The sequence below is a fragment of the Poromitra crassiceps genome (genome assembly GCF_964638095.1).
Source record: "Poromitra crassiceps genome assembly, contig: HAP1_SCAFFOLD_698, whole genome shotgun sequence".
Taxonomy (NCBI): Eukaryota; Metazoa; Chordata; class Actinopteri; order Beryciformes; family Melamphaidae; genus Poromitra; species Poromitra crassiceps.
Genome location: NW_028151710.1, coordinates 9,668 through 28,954, shown reverse-complemented (window position 1 = coordinate 28,954; position 19,287 = coordinate 9,668). Strand labels below are relative to the sequence as shown.

General features: G+C 43.0%; 1 protein-coding gene and 1 pseudogene across 2 annotated transcripts; one reads left to right on the top strand and one right to left on the bottom strand.

Annotated features, from left to right (window-relative positions):
* Positions 1-593: 593 nt before the first annotated feature.
* Positions 594-9,385, top strand: LOC310771485 (putative phosphatidylinositol 4-kinase alpha-like protein P2; the record flags this gene model as incomplete). The annotated part of the gene is made up of 9 exons (XM_083664086.1): positions 594-601; positions 716-896; positions 998-1,102; positions 1,967-2,092; positions 2,244-2,364; positions 4,870-5,029; positions 6,005-6,094; positions 7,324-7,407; positions 7,588-9,385. 9 exons carry the CDS (start codon positions 594-596, stop codon positions 7,637-7,639), a joined length of 927 nt encoding a protein of 308 aa, XP_083520212.1. The 3' UTR covers positions 7,640-9,385.
* LOC310771482 (palmitoyltransferase ZDHHC4 pseudogene) lies at positions 3,198-4,208 on the bottom strand (annotated as a pseudogene). The gene has a single exon. The product of its transcript is annotated as a palmitoyltransferase ZDHHC4 pseudogene (transcript).
* Positions 9,386-19,287: the final 9,902 nt, after the last annotated feature.

Here is a 19,287-nt window from a genome sequence, read left to right as displayed (position 1 = left end):
GCTTCAACATAAAAAACACAGGGTCTGGAACACCCATTCAGAGGTAATAACAGATTAAGTCTGGAACACCCATTCAGAGGTAATGACAGATTAAGTCTGGAACACCCATTCAGAGGTAAAGACAGATTAAGTCTGGAACACCCATGCAGAGGTAAAGACAGATTAAGTCTGGAACACCCATTCAGAGGTAATAACAGATTAAGTCTGGAACACCCATGCAGAGGTAAAGACAGATTAATTCTGGAACACCCATGCAGAGGTAAAGACAGATTAAGTCTGGAACACCCATGCAGAGGTAAAGATGGGTTTTTAATTTGTGTTTTAAGTCTTGAACACCCATGCAGAGGTAAAGATGGGTTTTTAATTTGTGTTTTAAGTCTGGAACACCCATGCAGAGGTAAAGATGGGTTTTTAATTTGTGTTTTAAGTCTTGAACACCCATGCAGAGGTAAAGATGGGTTTTTAATTTGTCTTTTAAGTCTGGAACACCCATGCAGAGGTAAAGATGGGTTTTTAATTTGTGTCTTAAGTCTTGAACACCCATGCAGAGGTAAAGATGGGTTTTTAATTTGTGTTTTAAGTCTTGAACACCCATGCAGAGGTAAAGACGGGTTTTTATTTGTGTTTTATGCTTCTGACATGCCACTGACATTTGCAAAATGACCCAAAGCTATCCATAGTATATGTGATGTGTTTGATATCTGTGCTCACACAGTGCTGCCAAGGCGCCCTACCTGGCCAAGTTTAAAGTGAAGCGCTGCGGAGTGAGCGAGCTGGAGAAGGAGGGTCTCCGCTGCCCCTCGGACTCTCTGGAAGACGGAGAGGAGAGCGCAGATGGATTACGCCGGGTCTGCTGGCAGGCCGCCATCTTTAAAGTGGGAGACGACTGTAGACAGGTAGCGCACCTTGCTTCACTCGCACCAACCACATTTACTGGGACATTATACTCACAGCTGAATCTTGTAATCTTGTAATCTTGTGCCCTCCCTCTTTCTAGGATATGCTCGCTCTGCAGATCATTGGCCTCTTTAAGAACATCTTCCAGCTGGTGGGCCTGGATCTGTTCGTCTTCCCCTACAGAGTGGTGGCCACCGCCCCTGGGGTAAGACCGCTCTGCCCCGTTAAACCCCTGAACCAACACCAATTTCCGGTGTTTACCAGCATTTTTATACATAAATTCATACATACCAGTATTTAGGAAAGCTAGGTATCACATTTCATAAATACGTTAAGCATATGAAACACTAACTTACAAACTTAGTCACAAACAAGAAGTGGGAAACCTTTAAAAGTCGAGCTGAAATTAAAAATGCCTTTTTTTAACTCTTTTAGATCACATCCCCGGTCATATTAGTGCACCTATTTAGCAATATATGCACACACACACACACACACACACACACACACACACACACACACACACACACACACACACACACACACACAAAATCTTTGGATTTTTATATAAAAATTCAATCATGTTTTCTTCCTGTAAAACTAAATATGTGATGTGCTTACTTCAGCTTGTATGAAGCAATTTCAACCAATATCATCACATCCACGTCCCTCGTGCCACTTTTCAATGGTCAAGTCAAACTCCAAACGTTATGTCCTGGAAATACGTCACAGAATCAGTATTAGCTGATATATGGAAGAATAAGAGCTTTGAGTACACGGCCTGCACTTTTTTTACATGTATCTGAAGGTACGGCAAGGGTTAATAAAGGGTTAATATTGAGTATATGACTATACCGACACAGACAAAACATCTCAAAAATAGGTACGATATCATCTATTGACAGGGATTGGAAGAAAATCACTTAAAAGTGATATTAAACAGACTTCAGATACTTGAGTGAAAACAGTACATGATGAAATATATTGGTACATGATTGTGATTGTTTTGGTCACATGATACCCTGACGTTAATAATCAGATGTTTGTGGACCGCTCCTCTCTTCCTCAGTGCGGCGTGATCGAGTGCATCCCAGACTGCAAGTCCCGTGACCAACTTGGCCGTCAGACGGACTTTGGGATGTACGATTACTTCCGGAACCAGTATGGAGATGAGTCCACCCTGGCCTTCCAGAAGGTGTGGAGTTTAACCCCCGAAATCCTTAACATGTTAACCTTTGAGTATTCCTTACAATGTTGCCCAAATGCCAAAGTGAGGGCTCTTACACTGTGACGTTTCCCTGCTCTTGCTACATGGTACTCTGCTATTCCCCACCACCTTTCCACAGGCACGCTATAACTTCATCCGCAGCATGGCGGCCTACAGCCTTCTGCTGTTCTTGCTGCAGATCAAAGATCGACACAATGGCAACATCATGCTGGACAGCAAGGGCCATGTCATCCACATAGGTACGCTACACACTCTCATATAACAGCAAGGGCCATCTCATCCACATAGGTACGCTACACACTCTCATATAACAGCAAGGGCCATCTCATCCACATAGGTACGCTACACACTCTCATATAACAGCAAGGGCCATGTCATCCACATAGGTACGCTACACACTCTCATATAACAGCAAGGGCCATGTCATCCACATAGGTACGCTACACACTCTCATATAACAGCAAGGGCCATCTCATCCACATAGGTACACTACACACTCTCATATAACAGCAAGGGCCATGTCATCCGTGCATAATGACATTTCTGCGCTGTGCAGCGCGGAGATTATGGTGTGCTCAAGCGCGCAGCGGGGTATTTTTGCGCGTAAGAGGTGCTTTTCAAAGCTCTTAGCGCAAAGTAATTGCGCACATGCTGCCGATCGGAGAATGCCATCTACGCCCCGCGTTCTGCGTGGAAACGCCTGGTTTGGCATGTGGCCAATTATAACAGGCATAGAGGTAATATTGTTTATTGTTTATTGTTTATTAGGATCCCCATTAGTTACAGCAAAGCTGCAGCTATTCTTCCTTGGGTCCGTCAACATTAAATAATAAGTAAGTAAGTAATAGCGCGGCAGGGAGAATATAAATGCGCTTGTGCACGCCCCCAATTTGCATTGTGCGCAGCGTTAAACGAGCGCAAACTCTAACTTGCCGCTTTTGCGATGATAGGGCCCTGTGTTTTTACAAATCCCTACTTGTAATTACCACTAGGAACCTGGTATTGACTGTTTTCCTGGTTGGTAAATCCAACATGACCTGAATGTAGCATAATGCAATACAGGCAGTATTTGTCAGTTGTCCTTTTTTTTAACGGGTCGTGGAGGGAAGAAAATCTCTCGCAGGTTTTGGACGATCCCTCTGCTGTAGTAGTGTGTCGTTGAGCGGTGGGGCGCCGGGCTGCAGAGGTGGTCTGTGGCTGTTTTATGCCACTCATTAGAGGTCTGGTTGGCCAGCAGCAGGTAGGAGTGGAAGAGCGTGTAACCCGCCAGCAGGAAGAAGAGGAAGACCAGGAAGCCCAGCATGTAGACAACCCGGGGGAAAGTCAGGAACAGGTGCTGTATGACGAACAGAGTCCCTGCCTGCTGCTGCTGGCCCTGCTCGTCGATGTAGCTGGCCCTCAGGAGCCCTGAACGCAGCACGGCCTGGAGCAGCATGTCCCCCGTCAGCAGGGCCATGTCCCCCGCCATGGCGCACATGCTGAACAGGTACAGCAGGAAGTAGTGCGTGTTCAGGGCCCCGATGCAGTTGTTCACCCAGACACAGTGGTGGTCAAAACGCTGGACGCACCTGTTGCACACGCTGCAGTGTTTGGAGCGAGCGGGTTTGAGCAGCCGGCAGGTGGGACAGGAGACTCCGGGGTGAAACATCCTCCGGTCGTACGGGTAAATCTGCAGCTGGCCGGCGACCCGCTCCTTCGTCACCGTGCCTGGATCTCTCTTGATGCAGAGGTAGAAGAGGAGAGACTTGAAGGCCAGCAGGACGTAAGGCCCAGACAGGCTGGTCAGAGTGGTGTCCGTCTCCCTGCAGTAGCCGAACACCTCGTAGGTGAACTCTGCATACACGGCGCCCTCCAGCACCATGTGCAGGTAGATGAACAAGTTGTTCCTTTGATGAAACAGCCTGTGCAAGGTCCACTGTGAAAACCTCTGAAGCCATTTCGGCGTAAATGGCGCCGTTACCTTTGCTCTGTGGTTGAAGAGTAAACTAACGGGGGTTTGCTGCTGGCCTGAGTATCTGCAGACCAGAGCTATGCATGTCAGCACCACTGTGACATAGACAGCGAAAAGAGTGAGGAAATCCATGGTTCACCTTTTGTCACAGGTAACACATAGCTAGCTGCCTTTCTGTTGGAGGTGTAGCCTCCGTTCTCATGTTCTGTAAACACTGGTGATGAAATCATCACCGATGACATCACAACTGCTCGAGTGACATCACAGATGCCATCACCACTGATGCCATCATCACCGATGACATCACAATTGATCTTTTCTTTGGAAGATGACAAATGTTAATGGTCTGAAGTACAGACTCTCTCTGGAACATTCAAAACGCCCCCGCACGCTTTGCTGCACAAAAAGGCCCTTTTCTCAGCTTTCTGGTGAGAGACACACGGTGTCAGTGAAAACAAGCCACATTCATGTGTCGATAACTAAAGAACGGAAGAACGGAGAAACAAACTTTTTTCCCCATGAAAGTAGAGGCTTTGTTCTGTCTTTTGTGATATTCTGTGTTTAAATAGTCATAGAAGAAAATATTCTGTGGGTCATGGAAAATCACTGAAAATGCTCACAAACCCTGGCGGTGGCTGGTGACTTTTTATTTTCAACTGTGGCGGCGAATGAGTTAAAATAATGAATAACATTGAAGAGAGATCCTATAAATGATATTCTAGAGCCATCAACAACCATCACAAATACTCAGGATAATGGTGCGTTCATGTTTGTATGCATTTTCTCACACCAGACTTTGGCTTCATGTTCGAGAGTTCCCCAGGCGGCAATCTAGGCTGGGAGCCCGACATCAAGCTGACAGATGAGATGGTGATGATCATGGGGGGCAAGATGGAGGCTACGCCATTCAAATGGTTCATGGAGATGTGTGTCAGGGGATATCTGGCTGTACGGTAAGAAACACAGTGACTGGCGAGGGATTTCTGAGGTGGTTAAAGGGCTTCTGTAGTTTGGATTATTTGACGTGGGGTTGTATGAGGTGTGATAGTCAGGGTATTACCTACAGTAGGTTGGTGCGCTTCCAGTTTGGAGAAGCAGAGAGTAGCCGCGGCACAGAAGCAAAGAAAAGCACTGATGTGAGGTAACTACTACATCTTCTCAACCGTAGAACTTCTGCATTCCTCCGCAATAGCATGTTTCTGACCCAAACAGCGTAAAACACGTACGTGTCATGCAGGGTTTTCCATAAGCGCCAGCCAAATATCCGCACGTTAAAGAACATTTCCAGGTGACTATTTTCTGTTCCAAGTCACGTCACCGTCACTTGAAATCTTGAGAAACAAGCTGAGCTACGCTACAGCATCAGCTCGGCACAGGGAGGTCCACAGAGAACGAGATAGAGACAGAACCAGAGAGAGACACCGAACTAGAGAGAGACAGAACCAGAGAGAGACAGAACCAGAGAGAGACAGAACCAGAGAGAGACAGAACCAGAGAGAGACAAAACCAGAGAGAGACAGAACCAGAGAGAGACAGAACCAGAGAGAGACAGAACCAGAGAGAGACAGAACCAGAGAGAGACACCGAACTAGAGAGATCCACTGAGAAAGTTAGAGACACAAAACCTTCTGTAGCCACTTGGTGCTACACTGGACCTAGGTTGGACCCCCACAGACCCAGGGTCAGGTAGACAATTGAACTTTAGATTTTAAAAAAGGTAAGCGTGATAGAAAATGTATGGTTGCCTGCACTAGTGGAAAACACTGGTCATGCATAGCAATACGGAGGTTCACTGCTGACTATCCATAAGCACCTCGCACAACCCCACGTCAAATAATTAAACTATTAATGTACTGTAGTAGTCTATGAGCATTTTCTCTGTCTCTATGTAACTTTGTTGTTTGCTTTTCTGATACTGCACCTTACAGCCCCTACATGGATGCAGTGGTTTCTTTAGTGACTCTCATGCTGGACACTGGACTACCGTGCTTCAGAGGGCAAACCATCAAACTGCTTAAGTGAGTAGCAGTATGTCTGTGTAATATATGGGTTAGAAGTACTACAGCAGTATGTCTGTGTAATATATGGGTTAGAAGTACTATAGCAGTATGTCTGTGTAATATATGGGTTAGAACAGAAGTACTATAGCAGTATGTCTGTGTAATATAGGGGTAAGTGAATACTACAGCAGTATGTCTGTGTAATATATGGTACAGTACTACAGCAGTATGTCTGTAATATAGGGGTAAGTGAGTACTACAGCAGTATGTCTGTGTAATATATGGGTTAGAACAGAAGTACTATATAGCAGTATGTCTGCAATATAGCGGTAAGTGAATACTACAGCAGTATGTCTGTGTAATATATGGTACAGTACTATAGCAGTATGTCTGTAATATAGCGGTAAGTGAATACTACAGCAGTATGTCTGTGTAATATATGGTACAGTACTATAGCAGTATGTCTGTGTAATATAGCGGTAAGTGAATACTACAGCAGTATGTCTGTGTAATATAGGGGTAAGTGAGTACTACAGCAGTATGTCTGTAATATAGGGTTAAGTGAGTACTACAGCAGTATGTCTGTGTAATATATGGGACAGTACTACAGCAGTATGTCTGTAATATAGGGTTAAGTGAGTACTACAGCAGTATGTCTGTGTAATATCCAGCAGTATGTATGTGTAATAGTACTACAGCAGTATGTCTGTGTACTATACAGCAGTATGTCTGTGTAATACAGTATATGAGTTAGAATCAGGCACCTATCTCAGATTTTGACATTTCCCCTCCATACTCTTCCATACTGTATGCTCAAATCAAAATGCTTTTATAGGTAACTACTGTACTACTATGGATGTCATCCATCTATCATATCCAACCATCTTCATCCGCTTCATCCGGGGTCAGATCGCAGAGGTAGCAGATTCAGCAAACTTCACTGTCCCTGGCCACTTTGGTTGGAGGGATGTGGGTGGCTTAGGGTAGGGGTAGGACCATTTTCCATGTTGAAAACTGTTAACCGTGTTGTTGAGGTACCCCCCAAACATTGCCTAAAGTGACATAAGGCTGAACGGCCACACCACCGCGCCGTGGGCTTCAAGGTATTTGTGCTTGTATGAGTCTGGACAGACATGGATGTAGACTGCTCACTTGACTTGTTGGCGGAGGCATACAACCAAGAGGCGGTTATTTCTATCTTCTATGCAAATATCTGTTTATAAGACATGAACGTGTTTGTTTTTCAGAGGACGCTTTAACCCTCAGCTGAGCGAGAAGGAAGCCGCGGCTTTCATCATTAAGATCATCCAAAGCTGTTTCCTCAGCAGCAGGTGAGATGGAGACTCTTCGCCCTCTTACCTCCGTTCTCTCATCACTCAACGTGTGCACCTCATATGCTAATCTTGCTATAACTGTGCTGCTGGTTGTGACGACGTAAACATGGTATAAGGTTTGCATTCGCCACTATTCCCATCGCTAATACTCTGTTTGTTGCGTTATTCTCTCAACAGGAGCAAAACGTATGACATGCTTCAGTATTACCAGAACCAGATTCCTTACTGAAGACTTCCTCTCCTCTCGCTGAACGTCTGCACACGATGCAGAGCTCTCTTCTCCAACAGTGCAAACAGACACAGGCTTTGATCTTAGCTTTGCACCTTCCAATAGTGATCAAACTACTTCTGAACTGAGATCACTGTCCCAGACATTTTTCTTCAAGCTTCTGATGTGGCGCCATCATCCTAAACCTCCAGATTTAGACAAAGTTTCAGAATTTGACAACGTGCATCCAAATAGAAAATGCCACTTCCTCGTGGGATCGTTAAAAGGGTTCTTTGACTTGAGAGTAAGCTTTAACACTGACTTTCACAAGTACTTGAAATCTCCTTTAAGTATTTTGTCGTTTATGCTGTTATTTGTGACACAGCGAAAGCCTGAACAGAAGTGTCACACTAAAGGACGATGTATTAGCCATATTTACAGTGTTTGTTGAAGCAGGCGTCATCGTTATTACAAGACAATTAATTCGACAATTAATTACACAATGCTGTTATCCACTTTTATGCACTTTATAGATCACAATATTTGATTGGTCTTATTTGCCTATGATCAAGAGCATAAATAGATACATTAGATATTAGAGATTCTGCAGTTTGGTCAGATGTTCAGTTATATTTAATTTTTCTTGATTTAAGAACACAAGGCAGTATTGTCGGGGGTAAAAGTTACATTTCCTTGATAAATCTGTAAACATCTAACCTAAACATATCTTCAGTAGTATAAGAGTATTTAGATTAGAAAACCAACTACAGTTATGTTGTAGTATTTAGAATCGAATAAAGATCACAGTGACTGTACTGGGATTTACTTGGAACTGATAGAGTAAGTCACATCTTGAAAAACACCTTTATTGTGAGAACATCGACTAGAATTTCAAACTAATCTAGGAAACGGTTGACACAGCAGTGTGGACCTGCAGGTCACTCGCTGCTCAACATCACAACCTGCATGTTTCAAATATAGATCTGATAGCCTATTTCAATAGGATGTCAGGATACAAGTGTTACTCCACGTTGCATTCCCTTTAAGCTACCCTGTTTTGAGACATTCCTCTTCATGAGTATTTCAGTTCTGTCCGTCTCCGTACTTGAACCTCCAGGGATTTATTTGATGAGGGTATTTGATGCTGATGACGATTATACCCAAAAAGCCATTTCTCTTACCCTTGGTACAGAACTGTCATAATACTTGAGGGAAAAAAGAAAAACAATCAGTCTTATGCAATATATTCAATCATGTGTAATAATCTTTTACATTGTGTTCAACCAATGAGGTCGCTGTATCATCCTCCAGATTCTTGTGTGACCACTGTTTTGTGTTGCATCTAGAAATCCATATACGTTTTGTAAGTCATTATATAATTTAGGGGTGAACCCATCTTAAGTATTCAGAGAACTGTTTTAATGCCGTATAAAAGGCAAATACTTTACAGAGCTATTGTTACTGTTGTCATGGCTGACATCTCTTGAAATAGCCATTTTATTGTACGGTAGTTGATTTTAGGAATTTACTGCTTTTTAAACATCTTCATCATCCGCCATCTCTACCACTATTATGTTTGAACTATTATGTGTGAACAATAAGGTAGAAAAAGGTAACTTGGTATGTACATAATATCTACGTGTGCGCGTGTGTGTGCACTTTTGTCAGTCTGTGGGAATATATTTGCCCCTTTGTTGTTGGTATTGTGAAAATCTGGAAGGCGCAGGTGGCAGACAAATGGAGAAGACAATGAAAAATAAAAGTCGAGTCCGCACACTGCACTACTCATTTTCGCATTTATTTATCTTCGAAACACGATGCTTCTCTTTTCTTGCATTGCCATTGTATCTTTTTTTTTTAAGCTATTCTTATATAGACGGTTTTAACTTGACATAAATGTTTGCAGTCTGACTCACTGGAGGCAGGCTGCGGGGATAAGCTGTGCCATATGGCCATGCAATAAGGAGAAAGGAGGGTTACATGAACGTGCAGCCTGTTGTGTTGACCTCCGACCTCTAAGCTGCAGCAGGGGAGTGCGGGCCCGCAGAGCGCTTGGCACCAAAGGGGTCCGTCACATTATGATGTTGCATGATGGCAGGCTAATGTTAGCAAAAGAACGTGTGTGAGTGGAACAAGTTGAGTTTGAGTTTAATCATTCTGACTTGCAATACATGATTGAATTATGCAGAATGTACACTTGCAAAAAAACAAAAAATACACATACATTATGCATTATTAAAACAAACACCAACATCAAAAATACAATCAACGCTTAACTACAACCCATTAAAAAGCCTGACGCCACAAGAGATGGAGTTTCTCAGTCTATTTACAACAAGGTTAGACTTTAGGGAAATTGATGGCTGATGGAAATGAACAAGTGACACTTAGCCTGCTAGTTCTCATTATAAAACTTTTCAGTGGTAACAATAGCCTAATTAACCTTGATCCATGTCTCAAACTATGCCATGTTGGGTCCTTGAATTGGAGGGAATTGGACCTTGAAAAGTCCTTACAATTGATGTTCAAGAAAGGGTGTGCACCCTGGAATGTGCATTGTGTCTGCAGAAGAAGAAGTCCAATATTCAGGCCTAAGTGAACTTTTGTGCATAAAACGACAGTACTCTAGTAAGAAGTGGTTAAATCATAATGCAACCACTTAGTTATGTTCTCCTAAACTAAGGAAAGCAGTAGAGTGGGAACATTCGAAAGATTACTTGAGGCGACACAAAGGGTGAGGCGGCTGTGGGAATGCAACTTTGACTTGTGCACAAAGGACGTCCCTCAGCTGGCGGACCAAATGTCCTGACCAATCACCTGTCTCTCTCCTGTCCTGACCAATCACCTGTGTCTCTTCTGTCTATTGACTTTCAAAATACATGCAGTAAGTTAGCCTATAGGCCTACCACTGTACAGTAAGTTAGCCTATAGGTCTACCACTGTACAGTAAGTTAGCCTATAGGTCTACCACTGTACAGTAAGTTAGCCTATAGGCCTACCACTGTACAGTAAGTTAGCCTATAGGTCTACCACTGTACAGTAAGTTAGCCTATAGGTCTACCACTGTACAGTAAGTTAGCCTATAGGCCTACCACTGTACAGTAAGTTAGCCTATAGGTCTACCACTGTACAGTAAGCTAGCCTATAGGCCTACCACTGTACAGTAAGTTAGCCTATAGGTCTACCACTGTACAGTAAGTTAGCCTATAGGTCTACCACTGTACAGTAAGTTAGCCTATAGGTCTCCAGCTGTTTCAAACACAGCAGTCTCGCATAGAAAGACAGAGATGCTGCGATACAGACATGTACCGGTACCAATATCACTGCTGCATCTCAGTGGTTCATTTTTGGCAGTTTGTAATTTATAAAAAAATATATAAAATTACTGTAGTTTTATACATTTTCTCCATTGTTCTCATGTATGAGAAGACCCAAAGTGACTTACTCACTGTAAGCATTCTCCTGATTACTATAAGTGAATAATTCAAACAGGATGTGTATAGGAATGATTCTGTACCAAGCCTTTTGATCCACTGATCACTATAACCGTGATCACTATCAGCAGATTCCACTGTAGGCTATACAGTATGCCGTTGAAAGGCAAAGCCAGCTCTGTCATGTCTTATTCTTTGTAAAATAGTAAGTAGCAATCTATAACAAAATTATGCTTATTCAACATGAAATCAGCATTCATCAACATTTAACATTAATTACACTTGGAGGAGTTGTAGTGGGGTAACTTGCCTATTTATACATTAAAATGTGCCAAATTGCAGCATCCTGCGTAAAGCAACTGAGGGCTGTGGTAAAATTACTACTTCTAACTAACACAAAGCATTATACATACATACACATATACATACATACATATGTAATGTATATATATGTGTGTGTGTGTGTGTGTGTGTATAACACACATACATACACACACATCCACAGTACATACTTGCATGCACAATCAAATCCCCCCTCCACCACAGATAGCAATTAAATGTTTACTCTCCTGTGTGGATTATCATGTGTCTGTTCAAGTGTCCTTTATGAGCAAAACTTTTACCACAGACTGAGCACTTAAATTCTGTCTCACGTGTGTGGACTATCATGTGGTAATTCAAGTGTCCTTTATGACCAAAACTTTTACCACAGACTGAGCAATTAAAACGTTTATCTCCTGTGTGGATTGTCATGTGATAATTCAAGTGTCCTTAATTACGACCAAAACGTTTACCACAGACTGAGCAATTCAATTGTTTATCTCCTGTGTGGATTATCATGTGTGTCTTCAAGTCAGCTTTACGACCAAAACCTTTGCCACAGACTGAGCAAAGAAATTGTTTCTCTCCTGTGTGGACTAACATGTGTCTGTTCAAGACATTTTTTTTTACCAAAACCTTTACCACAGACTGAGCAAAGAAATTGTTTCTCTCCTCCTGGGTGGATTATCATGTGTTCCTTCAAATGTCCTTCAAGAGCAAACCCTACTGTAACTTTGTAGAGGAGCTTGTTAAATGGCCCCTCTTGACGCTGCCCCCTGGTGGAGCTACTTGGTATTGTTGAAGATGAATGCTGTGCATTCCAGTACACACGGCCTTGCCTTTCGATCTCTCACGTGACAGTCTATTTATCTTCCTTTGCTTTCCTCAGAATTGACTTTCACAAAGTGTGTAGTCTTACTTCCTTAATAGCTTTCAAGTATTTGTTGCTTAAAGTATTTTTGCCTTGAATGATCTACATGTCCATCATTGTGAAATTATATTAAGCTGCACCTTACTCTAGTCGTCGTCATCATGTTTCTGTATGCACACTGCAGCAACTGCTGCGTGTCATTATTTATAATGGTCTCATGCCTTCCTGCTCATTGGAGAAGATGCTAAATCTATAAGGTTCATTTCTCAATCATTTGCTCAAAAGAAATTAATTTATTCTTATTCAGAGACGCTGATCGCATGATGGGTCCTCTATTCTGTACATAGAGCTGCATGTCTATACAATGTTTGAAGAGAAAGAAAGCGCAAGTTGTCTCCAGCCTTTCTTGGGTAATGGAGATTTACCTCAGTTTTACTCAGGATACTCTTCACTTGCATGACAAGGGGGGAAATGGCAGCAGATGTCTCCTTTGAGAAAAAAAGTGTCTGTTTTTTGAAATATATGCTGTGCATCAAACCCTCGCAATAAAAAATCACTTAAAAGATGACAACACTGGCCAGTAATATCGGTGTGCTGATTGCTGATAATTGCTTGTATATTCATAAATTGACCATTATTGGGGATTGACTATCACTGAACTCCAGCGAGAGCACAAACCAATGCTTCACTCCTGGAGATGGGGGTTGTCTCCGTCTGTGTTACCCTCTTTCGTTTCCATTGGTGTGCAGTCACCAAAAACAAATCTTGAAATTCATTCTACCTGCATTGCTAGCAATGTCCTTTTGAACAATTTGAAGTCATTCGGTTTCTATGTTCGGACTCAATGTCCATGTTCAGTTCACTGTATTGCGCTTTAATGTTCAAGTCAGATACATATGCTATGCATGTGTGTTGTGTGAGTGTAAATCGAGGGAAATGGGCCTTTCAGTGTATTTACTGCTCTTAAATCTGTGCAAGGTGAAGTTCGGCTGTGGGATCCTTCTGACTTATTGAAGACAATTCTTGTTGAGGCTTTGCTTCAAGATACCTGTGTTTGTCGTTTCTCTTTTTCCTTATTCATACTGACTTTATTTAGACCAATAGTACCTTAACCAGTATGTACTGTATGCGTGAGTTAACCAGTATGTACTGTACGTGTGTGTGTGTGTACGCGTGAGTGTGCCTATGCACCAATCTGCATAGGTTATTCCTGCGGTTTTGAAAATGAATCTGAATCGACACGCCAACATTTTTGAAAGATTCACCAATTTGCCATATTCCCAATGACGAGAAGATAGTTGCCCTTCTTCCTCTTCTCTGTGCGTGCAGTAGAAAGTGACGCGCCCTCCTGCTAGTTAGCTTAGCACAATGACTGCTAGTCGGCGGGACTCCCGTTAAGTCACCAAATATACACATTCCAACAGCGCCAAAACGCTCTTATAATATACATGTTGTGTGACTCGTGTTCACCATCATCACCGGCTATTTATTTGCTTTGAAAATTACAAAGTCTCGTAATTTTACATTATTTTATAATGTGGTGAATGCACAAGTCACAACGTCTACTACATAAGAGCATTTTGGCGCTGTTGGAATGTGTATTTGGTGACTGTATTATTTGGTGACTTAACAGGGGTAGGCTAGCTAGTCCCACGGACTAATAATAACAATAAACTTTATTTATATAGCACTTTTCAAAACACAGTTACAAAGTGCTTACCAGTGACTACCAGTCCACTTTCTACTGCACACACAGGAAAGAGAAGGGCATTGTGTCTTAGGGAATATGGCAAATATGCCAATCTCCAAAAATTTTGTCGTACATACCTTTAATGTAAAGGCAGTAGACTCCAATATGAGCTGTGTTGTATATGGATTGTGGCTTTATGCTGTGCGTTATCATCGGTAACATGATGTGTGCTAGAAACACTGGAAAATGATGTGAAATACATGAAATTTTCTTGTACTCATCTGTGACAATGATTTTTTTTTTAATTATTTAAAAAACACTGAGGGATATTTGTATATTTTGTCAAATGTACAGATGGTCGGCTATTGCTCTGAATTTCCTTGTCCTTTACAGATGCACTCTGGTTTCTCCTTCATTCGCATGTTGAGTCATTTGAGTTTTGTATATTTATTGTATTAACACTGAATAAAAATTCTAAAGTCTTCTTCCTTATGTGTTGCTTTTTCTTTACACATAGACTTAAGTCATGCTTGTATTTATTAACTTTTTACTTGAGGCATGCCATTCAGACAATCTACACAGAAAAGCTATGGTCTTTCTCTTTTCTTTTTTTACCAGTCAAACCACAGAAATTCCTGCACTGAGTGTGTTAAGGCAGTGGTTCTCGATGTGGGGTTCTAGGGGGGGTTCTAGGGGGTCCCCAGCAAACGGATTAATTAAATGTATAGTGTTCATGTCCAACTATATAACTATTTAAAAAAATCTCAGATTTGGGCTAAAGAAACAAAATCTCATCAAATGGGGGTTCTGTGGCGCATCCGTAGATTAAATGATGGGTCCTTGATAAGGAAATGGTTGTTAAGGGGCAGATGCATTCTTAGGCAGACTTGCACTAGCAGCTTACAACCAGAAGAGGGCAGCAGTAATCAAGGAACATTAGATCATTTTTACGACCTAGTTCACTTTCCAGCTAATGGACATAATCATTTTACATTTACATGTATTGGGAGACTGAATGGCTTGATGGCCGGTGTCATGCCGAGTTTTGCACCCCCGCCGAGAATTGCATCCCCACCTTCCGGGACCATATTGTAATGATTTATACGGAAACTTAACTGTTTAAAAATGACATAATTGACTGGGTAGACGTGATCTCCAAGCCAGGGGGTCTGTCCTGGCTCATGGAGACCGACTTTGATGCATTAAATCCGCGTGGAGGTGACTTCCATGCTTGGGGCTCTCTTCTGGCTCATGGACAGTGGCGTGCCATCCATTAGGCGAACTAGGCAAATGCTAAGGGCGCTTGAGCGGTTAGGGGCGCCAGAGAGGGTAAAAAAAAAAAAAAAAAAAAAAAAAAAAAATCTTTTTTACAAATACTTTTTCATGATAATAGGCCTACTATTATTTTACAATAGTAGACAAAAATAAGAAGAACAACGTCTTAAGTCTTTAAATAATAGTGAAATCATTTTTCTAATTCTGGCTTTCTGGCTGCCCGGGCTGCAGCACTTTCACCATGGTCCCTAATCCATACCACCCCACCCACTGCGCGGCCGCGCCCCCTTCTACCTGCTCGGAGTTTTTTCCCAGAGTGGGGGAAGGGAGCTGGAAGGTGGGTGCTGAGGGTGCTGCAGCACCCCCTGGTGGCAAGAAATGGATTTTTGAAATTGTTGGATTTGGCTGTCTTGTGTTTATACCACCAACAAGATGCATTAAAAAACAGTTTGTGCTTCCCAGCTCTAATCTTATTTCATACGCTCTCTCTTCAAAAGTGTTTGATTTTCATCATAATCTGGTTTTCCATAATAATAATAATAATAATAAGTTCAGTGTTTATGCCTGTGTTTCTGTCTGTTGTAGTGTAAAACGACTAAAGGGAGAGCAGGTGCTTACATGAAAGTGAGTGATAAAAGGAGAAGATACTGAATAATGACATCACAACAGTATAATCCGATTGTTAATTTAAAATTAAATATTCTTCTAAATATGGATGAAAGTCCAAAAAACGTAAAATTTTCTTCGCCGCTGCCCTCGCGGGCAGCACCGAGGGACCCTTCCTTACAGCACCCCCTACCTAAAAGTACTTCCAGCGCCACTGGGGAAGGGCGATTCTGAGCCTGCACTGCAGTGCTGGATTAGCTGCGATATAATTTTTATTATATTTTCTTTGGGGGAGGGGGGAGGGGGGGGGCACCAGCAAAAATTCTTGCCTAGGGCACCAACTTGGTCAGGCACGCCACTGCTCATGGAAGCCGACTTTGGTGCTTAAAATCCGGGTACAGAGGACCTCGAGACCTGGGGATCTCTCCTAGCTTTATGGAGGGGGGTGCAAATCTCGGCAGTTTGTACCTGCCGAGATTTGCATCCCTGTTTTTAAGTTAAACAGTCCCAAAATATGGTGGGGTGCAATTCTCGGCGGGGGTGCAAAACTCGGCATGACACCGGCAAGAATTTCAATCCACTTTCACCCTGGTAGAAACATATATAGGCTACACAATACAAATATCAGTACAGAGGAAGCAGGAGAGGCTGAGCTCATTAAGTCCATTAGGCTCAGCACCGTATTCAGTGTGTGAATCCAGAAGGCTTCACGCCTCAACAGTTTTGTGACAATATTGCCACCTCTCTGTGGGGAAGAGACTTTCTCTATCCCCCAGAACTTAAGGGAGGCGACTGAGCCATTTGTTGTTGTTTGCTTGTTTGTAATGTCTTGCTATTGCATAGTCCAGATTTTGGGTGCGTATGGCCGTTTTATGTTCAGCAATGCGGAGCTTTAATGCACGTTTGGTTTGTCCTATACACTCCCACACAAACATTTCAGCATGTAGATCACATGTGTGGTACTACAGTTTATGAAGGACTTGATAGGATATTTTTTCGGAGGTGAAGGAAATGTTTTGTGTCAGAGGAGTGGAGCAATGAGTAGCCTACAGTGGCCACATCTGTAGAGTAGCCTACAGTGGCCACATCTGTAGAAACCCGAGGGAGGGGGTGGTAGCCAGGTGAGAGTAGACGGGGGTGGAGTCATGGTGCTGTGTAGCCTACTAACCTGATCGGGCTCGCCTGAAGGCGATTCGGGGGGGATCAGTACAGAGGGACTTCATGATTGGATCCGACTGAAGAATGTGCCAGTGTTTCACCATGATCTGTTTGATGGCTCCGCTGATGGGAGAGGTGGCTGTACGGTGTAATACCGACAGTTTTGTTGGAGGCGGGTTCTCCGGGTGCGCACAGCTCTTTCATAGGCTGCCGCGATGTCAGTCTCGGCATACCCTCTGTCCGAGAAGCGCTGCTCCATCTCCCCAGCCTTAAGAATAAATTCATCCTCCGTGCTGCAAATTCGTTTCAATCGGAGGAATTGACCCACCGGGATGTTTTTGATGAATTGTTTCGGGTGATGGCTATCTGCTCTCAACAGGGTGTTCAAGTGGTTTGTGGTAAATGGTACTGAATAGGCCTCCATGTTCGTTATTATAGATGGTGAGATCAAGGAAATTAATTTTCTCACTGGAATGTTCCATATAGTAAAACGGAGGTATGGTGTGGTGGAGTTAATGTAATCACTGAAGTCGTTGAGTTCTGAGGTGGTACAAGTGTTATGCCGTTGTCTGTCTGTCTGTCTGCCTGCCTGCCTGCCTGTCTGTCTGCCTGCCTGTCTGTCTGCCTGTCTGTCTGGCCGGGGAAGATTATCGTCCTTTATTGATGATGGCGACTACTGCAGCATTATCACATTTGACTGCTATCCTTTTACGCACCCAGAAGCTCCCCCATATGTGACAAGCATCCACTATCGGGTACATTTCATATAATGCGGAGGACTGATCCTTGCCGGCAAACTGCTGCGGCCAAGTGCCAGCGAACCAGTGGCCTTGGTAGACCCCCCCCCCCAAATCAGGGTGTGTAACTCCTTAGTGACATCACTGATGACATCACAATTGCTTGAGTGACATCACTGATGACATCACAATTGCTCGAGTGACATCACTGGTGACATCACAATTCCTCTTCCTCGAGTGACATCACTAGTGACATCACAACTGCTTCTCCATTTCCCAATATCCAATCAGCTAAGGACAGCTGTCTCTCCTGATCTGCTGAGCCAATCACCTAAGCGGTGGTGGTGGTATATATAGCCTCATTTGTGCCATCATCCCTGGGTTAAGTTGGTTTTCTCTCTTCGAAGATGAAGTCCATCTTGTATTTGATAGGCCTACTATTTCTGCCGTTGTGTGTCTCGGAGCAAGGTAAGAGATTCAGATTTGGAGTCATAATTTGCTTATATATGTTTGTAAACAGGCTGTTTAGTTGTGTTGTCAGAACCGTTGATCCTCATCGACAGTTGACACAATATTTGATGTATTATGCCAAATAATTCGATGAAGTCTAAAACTGTTTGTTGGCAGCTTTGCTTTGGTGATGGCTATCTGCTCTCAACAGGGTGTTCCTACTAAGTGGTTTGCGGTAAATGGTACTGAATAGGCCTCCATGTTCTTATTATAGATGGTGAGATCAAGGAAATTAATTTTCTCACTGTAATGTTCCGTAAAATGGAGGTATGGGCCCTATAGTTGCGAAACTGCGTTTAAGGCCTAGCAGCAGTTACTAACTGCAGCTAACTGCGCTAGGCCGCCCTGCCGCTTCGCTGTAGCTTCGCTGGCCCGGCCACTAATAAAGTAGGGCCAGGTTATTGGAGCGACCATCACAGGCTACAACACATGACAGTAGAAGAGCGTTCCGCTGTCACTTATCTAAATCACGTTAAATCGACAAGGGATATATATAGGCCCAGGAGGACATATATGTTTCACATAGGGTGGTGTTTTCATTTCGATGTTTTATTTGGTCCAATATTGAAGTGTTCTACAATTGCAGGTTGTGTTACCATTACACATTAATTAGATCTACCTTTTATATCTATTTCGGCTCATTTGGTTGCTATTTAGTAGCTAAATGGAGCTGCACAATGCATGCTGGGACATGCCAGGCAGTGAACTTACAACTTATTTTTCCTATGGGTAAAGCCATGTTGATATCTTCCCGAGGCAGGCGCAAGGCACGTTTTTTTGCGTTTAAGGCCCGTTTTAGCGCTGAAGGCCTGTGGGAGAATAGGGGCTTGTATATGGTGTGGTGGAGTTAATGTAATCACTGAAGTCGTTGAGTTCTGAGGTGGTACAGGTGTTAGCCGTTGTCTGCCTGCCTGTCTGTCTGCCTGTCTGTCTGTCTGTCTGTCTGTCTGCCTGCCTGCCTGCCTGTCTGCCTGCCTGTCTGTCTGTCTGCCTGCCTGCGAGGGCAGTATTTGAAATACATGTATTTAAAATACGTATTTCAAATACATTTGTGTATTTTGTCATTT